This window comes from Nanorana parkeri, unplaced genomic scaffold (assembly GCF_000935625.1).
Source record: "Nanorana parkeri isolate BGI_ZX_2015 unplaced genomic scaffold, ASM93562v1 scaffold344, whole genome shotgun sequence".
NCBI classification, from domain to species: Eukaryota; Metazoa; Chordata; class Amphibia; order Anura; family Dicroglossidae; genus Nanorana; species Nanorana parkeri.
This window is the reverse complement of record NW_017306612.1, coordinates 1319106-1328311: the sequence shown is the minus strand read 5'-3', so window position 1 is coordinate 1328311 and position 9206 is coordinate 1319106. Positions and strand designations below refer to the sequence as shown.

Below are 9206 nucleotides of genomic sequence, written 5' to 3'. Positions count from 1 at the left end.
AATTGCAACAGTTGATTGACAGGCCAGGAGACCCCCATCTGCCCCACCCATCCCTGACTTGCAGAGGTTGATTGATAGGCCAGGAGACTTCCGATCTGCTCTGGTCATCCCTGACTTGCATTGGTTGATTGACAGGCAGGAGACTCCCAGTCTGCTCCGCCCATCCCAACCTGCCTGCCATGTGTGCCCAACATAATTGATCATGTCCCAATGCATCATGGGATTTGTACTTCGTTTAGGACAGGGGTAGGCAACCTTGGCTCTCCAGCTGTGCTGAAACTACAAATCCCATAAGACATTGCAAGCCACATGCATGACTCCCAGAGGCAGAAGCATGATGGGATTTGTTGTTTCAGCACAGCTGGAGAGCCGAGGTTGCCTACCCCTGGTTTAGGCAGTGCAAAAGAGTCAGCAGGTCGGACGTTGGTGCCTCAGTGGTCCCTCCTCCATGTGCCCGGGGATACCTGCACTTTGCAGGCAAAGATAATAATGTCACTGAATTTTATCATGGCGATTTTGGCAGAAATTGGAAAGAAGGATAAAAAAAAAGCCCCTTTTTGTTGTGGCCGGAGAAAGTATTGAGGAAAATGTGATGGTATTCCAGAGCTCGGCTTTAACTAAAATCTATATGCGCTTCCCTGAGCAGCAGAAACCTCGCTCATAGTGGAAGCGTCAGCAGCGTCAGCAATAGAGATGCATTACTGAGGTTTATAAATTCATGCAACGGTACTGCCATCCTAACATGTTACAGGCATTGAGAGCTGGAGGGGGGTTAGGTTGTTAAGCAGACACTGTTGTCTTTACAGTGTTCATTTCAAGTGAGGCTGCCCAGACCCCGCCCCCTTCCCCAGCAAGATCTCAGCCCACCTATAGTATACACTGTATATAGCTCTGATTCCATTAGTTTCATACATTGGAACGTTACACCCTCCGCACCCCGCAGGCATGTGTCATTGTCACGTCCATACATCCATAAAGGAGAGGAGTTTCCACTTTACATTCAACGCTGGCAACTTCATTGTACATCAGGAAAGCTCATCTCAGGCAGAGTTCAGAGGAATATGTTAGATCTTTCCAGGTCTGAATAACTTAACACTTCTTTGGGGGAAAACAATGGATTTCTCTGAGCTCAGTTGCTGCTCTGACGTTGTATGAAATCTCTTATTTGTTGGCTGTCTTATGACTAGTCTACTGCTGAAGCTGAACTTTTGCTGAGTACTCTATATGGCCAAAGGTTGGTGGTCTCCAGACCATCCCACCTATGTGAGCTTGCTGGACATCCCATTCCACAGCCATGGTTATTGATGTGGAGGTGCCCCTCTCTGTTTACAGCCATAACAGTTTCCACTCTTTTGGGAAGGCGTCCACAAGATTCTGGAGGGTGTCTGTGGGAACTTGTGTGAGGTCAGGTACTGATGTTGGATGAGAACACCTGGTTCCCCATTGGTGTTCCAATTCATCCCAAAGGTGTTCAGTAGGGTTGAGGTTAGGGCTCTGTCCAGGACACTTGAGTTCCTCCACACCGAACTGGTCACACCGTGTCTTTCTGAATCTGGCTTTGTACACAGGGGACAGTCATGGTGGGACAGAGAAAGGTCTTCACCAAACTTGTCACACCGTGTCTTTATGGAGCTGGCTTTACACACAGAGGACAGTCATGGTGGGACAGAGAAAGGTCTTCACCAAACTGATCACACCATGTCTCTATGGAGCTGGCTTTGTACAAGGAGGACAGGCATGGTGGGACAGAGAAAGGTCTTCACCAAACTGATCACACCATGTCTCTATGGAGCTGGCTTTGTACAAGGAGGACAGGCATGGTGGGACAGAGAAAGGTCTTCACCAAACTGATCACACCATGTCTCTATGGAGCTGGCTTTGTACACAGGGGACAGTCATGGTGGAACATGTTTCTTTGCCCCAAATGGGGGGGAAGAGAAACCATTATAAGGACCATTTTGAAATGGCAAACCTTTCCCCCGGGCACTATGGTTGGAACTGCCGGCTGTTTTTGATCGACAGGGTCCAGCACTAATCTTCTACAGATCCCCTTTAATAGGAGCACGCTGTAGAATAGAATGTAAACACAAAGCTTCTGCATAGTGTTTACCTTAGGAGTGTAGGGACATCACAAGTGATATCACGGCACTTCCTGTCCTTTTGGAGGCTCGGGCAGAGCTGTCCAGCTTCCCCCTGCAGCAGTAGATCCTGGTATGGTATAATGATCTATTGCTGGCTGATTGCAACCATCGGGATCACTATTAGAAGTGATCTGCTACTGTACGACTGCCTTGTTGGGAACCAGGATCAAGTCTCAACTGAAAAAAAGGGAAGGGTCCATAATGAGTATCCTCCAAGACTTTGGAATAAACATTATTTAAAAATGAAGCCGAGTGGAGTCCGAGCCCAAGATGTAATTCTCATAGAGCTAATCAGAGTTCAGTTTGATGACAGACAACGCTGCCGATAGGGGGTATAGGCAATGCTCCTGTGCCAGGCCCCAGCAGATCAGCAAGGGGTTCCGGCTGTTGCTGCCAGTACCTCCCTCCACCCAGTCTAATCACATTGTGATACCACCACCGCAGTGTTCCAAGCTCGCTAATCTGAAAGCTGCCCGTGACGTCCCTTCCCCTCACCTGCTGCCCCCACTCATGCCATTACCCCAGAAGAGACTGGGAGTATGTTACAGTACATAGGGAAGCTTCACAGCCACCCAAATCACTTCCACTAAAAAAGCTATAGCGGCCAGCAGACTGTTTACCGGTCAGCTCTGCCACCGGCATAAGCCTTACTCCGGTGGCAGCCAAAGGGTTAAATGAGAAGATATATAAGCCGCTTTTGCAGCAATACTCACCTTTAATCCAGAGATGCCTGCAGTACATCTTTCCTCCACAAGGTAACCTCAGTCTTCTGAGCTTAATGACGGCCAGTGTAATTTAACCCCCTTTGTCTGAGCCCAGGCTGTCATGGACCCGCCCCGAGGCTGTGGATGGGCAGTGGCCATCCTATTTCATTGGTAGGGAGGAAGTGTCTGAAACTCACTGTTTGTTTGTTTTGTTTTTTTCTGCAGGGCTTTGAAAATGGAACATTCCAGGTTAAGGTCAATGTCTATGCCAATAAAGATGACTCGAAAGGAACATTCCCAGTGCCTTATGACCTACCTCCAGAACACTATTCAGGGAAAGGTAGGTGACGCAAGATGATTGCAATACAATCATGCCTTAGAACAGAGGTCTCAAACTTAACTACCTTGGGGGGCCACGCAACCATTTTACCTGTCAGTGCAGTCCGCCTCCTCTTCCTTCCCCGGGCCCCGCCTCCTCTTCCTTCCCCGGGCCCCGCCTCCTCTTCCTTCCCCGGGCCCCACCTCCTCTTCCTCCACTGGGCCCCGCCTCCTCTTCCTTCCCCGGGCCCCGCCTCCTAACGACGGGCCCGACTCCTCTTACATCACTGGCCCCACATGCTATTAGGTCGCTGGCCAGTGATGTAAGAGGAGGCGGGGTTGCTCTTAGGCGGGCCCCTCCTCCTCCTTCACTGCGGCGGTCCGAGAACTCGATGAGTTCGAACTCTCGATCGAACACCGGTGTAACCGGCCTCTTCTGCCGCAGCTGCTGGCTGTCACTGACACAGCCGCTGCGGAGCTGTGTTAGTGACAGCCAGCACCCTGATATGCCATAGTGACCCAGGTGGCCCACACGGCATCAGAGGAGAGGGATGCCCTGGCCAGGCCACCCGGTGTTCGGGCCCCATAGTGGCCGCCTGGGTCGCTATGTCGGTTGTTACGCCACTGCCCCATTCATATCTGTAGGTTTAGGTGCGATTGAGGATTCCTGCATCAGAAACTTACGTTTTTCTGCAGCAGGAATCCCTAATCTGGTGTTTACAAGCGGCCGCTGCCACCCATTCAAGCTAGAGGAGGCTGTGAGCCACGATCATCGATCCCTGGTGATCTAGTGGTGATTAGTAAGGTCTACTGCAGACCTTACTAATCAATCCTTTTCGGCCAGCATTCAGCGAAGACGCCAGTCGAAAGGATCCGAGTGCCAGCACAGAATCAGCTACACGGTCTGCTTCCGACAGAGATGCAGACCGTGTAGCTGCTCCCCCAAGTCTGGTAAGCAGTCCGTGACCGTGTACCAGACTTGTGAGCTGGCTGCGGGCCACATAGTACCGAATCGCAGGCCGCAATTGGACCGCGGGCCGGTACTTTGAGAGCACTGCAATAGAATGATATTTTTGAGTTCCCAAGTTGTACTTACCCTCTCCATACTCCAGCACTGGCCTCTGACTTTCTCCTCGGCCCAGAACCGGAGGTGATCTTCAGGGAAGAATGACACTCATTCTGCTGATCTCCTGTAAGCCAAGCTATTCATTTACAAGCCCCCCCCCCACTAGGGAGCACATCCTCACACTGGCTGGGCTCACAGTGGTCTAGGACTGAGCGGTGTGAGATGAAGCTTCAGTGATGTTATCAGACAGGCAGGAAGAGTTCAAGAAAAAAAAAGTATGTAAAGGGATATAAAAAAAAGAAATGGGCGTGGCTTCGGGGGAAGTGGGATGGTGGGAAGCGTGGAGTTCCCCTTTAAAGGCAGCACAGTCTGAGCTCTGCCATGTGACTCCGCGGGACATTTCTTCTCATTTTATTCATGAAGCAAAAGAAAAATAATCGAGTTTCCACTTTGGCCCCAATCCACTCTTCCTCTCGGTTTGGGGTCTTTCAGACCTCTCCGGCTGGGGGCTCGCAATAGGTTCTGCAAAAGGCGCGGCATTATGAAAGCGCATTATGCCGAGCTCCAATTTTCAGAGTCTGGAGGAAATTGGCGGCATTCTTATTATTTTCCAGCTTTGTGTTCCTCTGTCACACAATGCATCACATTCTTCACGTTTCCTCCAGACAGATGAACATCAGATTGCCATAATTTTCTGCTAACCAGAGAAGAAAAACAAGTTACATTGTCACCGCTCCCAAGTTCTGAGAGAGAGAGAGAGAGAGGGAGAGAGAGAGAGAGAGAGAGAGATACAGAGAGATACAGAGAGAGAGAGAGAGAGAGAGATACAGAGAGATAGAGAGAGAGAGAGAGAGAGAGAGATACAGAGAGAGACAGAGAGAGAGAGAGAGAGAGAGAGTGAGAGAGAGAGAGAGAGAGAGCGAGAGATACAGAGAGAGAGAGAGATATCGTCTTTTATTACTTCACACAGTTATACTGTGAACTTCAAACTGTCTGTCTGGTGGTTCTTTCCCTTATTATGCCTGACATTGTAGTATGCTACTCCTCATTTCCTCTCCTCTGCCCTTATCCACCTCTCTTCTGCTCTCCTTTCCTCTCTTCTCCCCTCTTCTCCCTTCCTCTCTTCTACCTTCCTTTCCTCTCTTCTCCCTTCCTCTCTTCTCTTCTCCCTTCCTCTCGTCTCCTCTCCTCTCTTCTCCCCCTTCCTCTCTCTTCTCCCCTCTTCTCCCCTGTTCTCCCTTCCTCTCCTCTCCCCTCCTCTCCCTTCCTCTTCTCTCCCTTGCTCTCCTCTCCCTTCCTCTCTTCTCCTCTCTTCTCCCCTCTTCTCCCTTCCTCTCATCTTTTCCTCTCTTCTCTTCTCCTCTCTTCTCCCTTCCTCTCTTCTCCCTTCCTCTCTTCTCCCCTCTTCTCTTCTCCCTTCCTCTCTTCTCCCCTCCCCTCTTCTCCCCTCCTCTCTTCTCCCTTCCTCTCTTCTCCCTTCCTCTCTTCTCCCTTCCTCTCCTCTCCCTTCCTCTCTTCTCCCTTCCTCTCTTTTCCCCTCTTCTCTTCTCCCCACCCCTCTTCTCCCTTCCTCTCTTCTCCCTTCCTCTCTTCTCCCTTTCTCTCTTCTCCCTTTCTCTCTTCTCCCTTCCTCTCTTCTCACCTCTTCTCCCTTCCTCTCTTCTCCCCTCCTCTCTTCTCCCCTCCTCTCTTCTCCCCGCCCCTCTTCTCCCTTCCTCTCTTCTCACCTCTTATCCTTTACTTTCTTCTCACCTCTTCTCCCTTCCTCTCTTCTCCCCTCCCCTCTTCTCCCCTCTTCTCTTCTCCCCACCCCTCTTCTCCCTCCCCTCTTCTCCCTTCCTCTCTTCTCACCTCTTCTCCCTTCCTCTCTTCTCCACTCCCCTCTTCTCTTCTCCCCGCCCCTCTTCTCCCTCCTCTCTTCTCCCTTCCTCTCACCTCTTCTCCCTTCCTCTCTTCTCACCTCTTCTCCCTTCCTCTCTTCTCACCTCTTCTCCCTTCCTCTCTTCTCCACTCCCCTCTTCTCTTCTCCCCGCCCCTCTTCTCCCTCCTCTCTTCTCCCTTCCTCTCACCTCTTCTCCCTTCCTCTCTTCTCACCTCTTCTCCCTTCCTCTCTTCTCCCTTCCTCTCTTCTCCCTTCCTCTCTTCTCCCTTCCTCTCTTCTCACCTTCCTCTCTTCTCCCTTCCTCCTCCTAACTTCCTCTGATGATGCTGGATGTCCTCCAGCCAGGAAATGAGGCGGAGCTCTATCTGACGTGCTGCAGCTTCTAATGCACATTGTGAGAAGCTCCCAGTGTGAAGGAGAGGAGCCGGTACAACTGTGCAAGACTAAAGGGGAGGACGGAGGTCAGATAGAAGACTGAAGGGGAGGACGGAGGTCAGATAGAAGACTGAAGGGGAGGACGGAGGTCAGATAGAAGACTGAAGGGGAGGACGGAGGTCAGATAGAAGACTGAAGGGAAGGATGGAGGTCAGGTATAAGACTGAAGGGGAGGACGGAGGTCAGATAGAAGACTGAAGGGAAGGAGTAGTAATGTTCTCCCAATCTCAGCCTTTCTGTCTTCCTTCTCTGCACCCGCACAGTTAAAGTTTCACCTCACCAGTGAAGGACGAGTAATTGGAGGCCGTGGGAGGAAAATCGCAGTGGAAATGGTGTGAAGCAATGTGACTCGAGTCCTTTATCTTTTCTTGATTCTTCAGAGTCTGACAGGCGTTCAGAGGAGACGGGATTCTCCTGCGGGGACATTGAGCCAACGTGTACATGCAATGTCCCGTGTCATATGTTTTCTGGAGACTCTTCCTCCTCCTCTGACCTCTGTGAAGATTCTTCTGGTCAGCCTCTAATCTGATGTCAGGAGCACCGGCTGCCATAATGTGACGCCGAGTTGCAAAGCCATGTCATGTACTTGGCCTTGTGATGACCATATGGAAGGCGGCATCTAGATTCACACCCAAAGATTGCAGCGCGGCCTCCTGCGGAGATGGATTGCAGTCCTACATAGCGGAGGTCTGACCTGTTAATACTGCCGCCTGGCACTGCGCACACCAATCAGCTGCAAGGCCGCCACCCACCGCCTTATGTCTGTGAGTGGTTTGGTCACATGGTGGTGACAGCACGGAGCGTTCCGGCCCCTGTAGCCCATTCCTCAGTTACAGAGAATTGGGTGCCAATGACGGATCCTCATGTATGAGAGGAACTCAGAGTTATAAATATACAATGATTCCAGGCGCAGGAAATACCGCTACACGTGTCACCCATGCAAGGTGGTACCTTAAAGCTGAACTCCGGCCTCTCCTTCTGTCTTCTATCTGACCTCCGTCCTTCCCTTCAATCTTATATCTGACCCCCGTCCTTCCCTTCAGACTTCTATCTGACCTCTGTCCTTCCCTTCAGTCTCCTATCTGACCTCCGTCCTTCCCTTCAGTCTTCTATCTGACCTCCAGCCTTCCCATCTGTCTGCTATCTGACCTCCGTCCTTCCCTCCAGTCTTCTATCTGACCTCCGTCCTCCCCTTCAGTCTTCTATCTGACCTCCGTCCTTCCCTTCAGTCTTCTATCTGACCTCCGTCCTTCCCTTCAGTCTTCTATCTGACCTCCGTCCTTCCCTTCAGTCTTCTATCTGACCTCCGTCCTTCCCTTCAGTCTTCTATCTGACCTCCGTCCTTCCCTTCAGTCTTCTATCTGACCTCCGTCCTTCCCTTCAGTCTTCTATCTGACCTCCGTCCTTCCCTTCAGTCTTCTATCTGACCTCCGTCCTTCCCTTCAGTCTTCTATCTGACCTCCGTCCTTCCCTTCAGTCTTCTATCTGACCTCCGTCCTTCCCTTCAGTCTTCTATCTGACCTCCGTCCTTCCCTTCAGTCTTCTATCTGACCTCCGTCCTTCCCTTCAGTCTTCTATCTGACCTCCGTCCTTCCCTTCAGTCTTCTATCTGACCTCCGTCCTTCCCTTCAGTCTTCTATCTGACCTCCGTCCTTCCCTTCAGTCTTCTATCTGACCTCCGTCCTTCCCTTCAGTCTTCTATCTGACCTCCGTCCTTCCCTTCAGTCTTCTATCTGACCTCCGTCCTTCCCTTCAGTCTTCTATCTGACCTCCGTCCTTCCCTTCAGTCTTCTATCTGACCTCCGTCCTTCCCTTCAGTCTTCTATCTGACCTCCGTCCTTCCCTTCAGTCTTCTATCTGACCTCCGTCCTTCCCTTCAGTCTTCTATCTGACCTCCGTCCTTCCCTTCAGTCTTCTATCTGACCTCCGTCCTTCCCTTCAGTCTTCTATCTGACCTCCGTCCTTCCCTTCAGTCTTCTATCTGACCTCCGTCCTTCCCTTCAGTCTTCTATCTGACCTCCGTCCTTCCCTTCAGTCTTCTATCTGACCTCCGTCCTTCCCTTCAGTCTTCTATCTGACCTCCGTCCTTCCCTTCAGTCTTCTATCTGACCTCCGTCCTTCCCTTCAGTCTTCTATCTGACCTCTGTCCTCCCCTTCACTCTTCTATCTGACCTCCGTCCTTCACTTCAGTCTTATATCTGCCTCATTATAAGGGTGTCCCTGGTTGGGGGTCCCCAGAGAAGTCTAAACAATGTAGAAAGGATGAGCGTGTCACCGATGTACACATACACAGGAAGTCATTTCACCTGATACACGATTGGTATTTCTGTCCATTCAGTCCAACAGTTACACAGCACAGCCCTGTCTATTGCAGTTAGGTAACGCTTACAGGTCTTGTCCCTCCCCCCAGCCTGTGATTGGACAGTAAAAGGAGAAGCGGCAACCGATGAAGTCACCTCTCTGTCCCTCTGTTCTCTCCTGCCATCAGCAGGGCACGTGTTAGCATATGAGAACTACTGTGCAACTGATAGAGCTCTATGTGACTTGCTGCAGCTTCTAATGCGCATTGTGAGAAGCTCCCAGTGTGCGGTGACACCGGAGAAAGAGGAGAGGAGGCAATACAACTGCGCAAGACTTGGCTCTTGTTTTATAAATTGCGC

At 51.0% G+C, this 9206-nt stretch overlaps 1 protein-coding gene across 1 annotated transcript in view; it reads left to right on the top strand.

The window, feature by feature from the left end:
- The window catches only part of TDP1 (tyrosyl-DNA phosphodiesterase 1), a 52447-nt gene that overhangs the window by 39767 nt on the left and 3474 nt on the right, over positions 1-9206 (top strand). The window contains exon 9 of the mRNA XM_018558497.1: positions 3071-3185. Within this exon, the coding sequence (XP_018413999.1) occupies positions 3071-3185 (115 nt within the window). The remainder of the gene's footprint in view (positions 1-3070; positions 3186-9206) is intronic.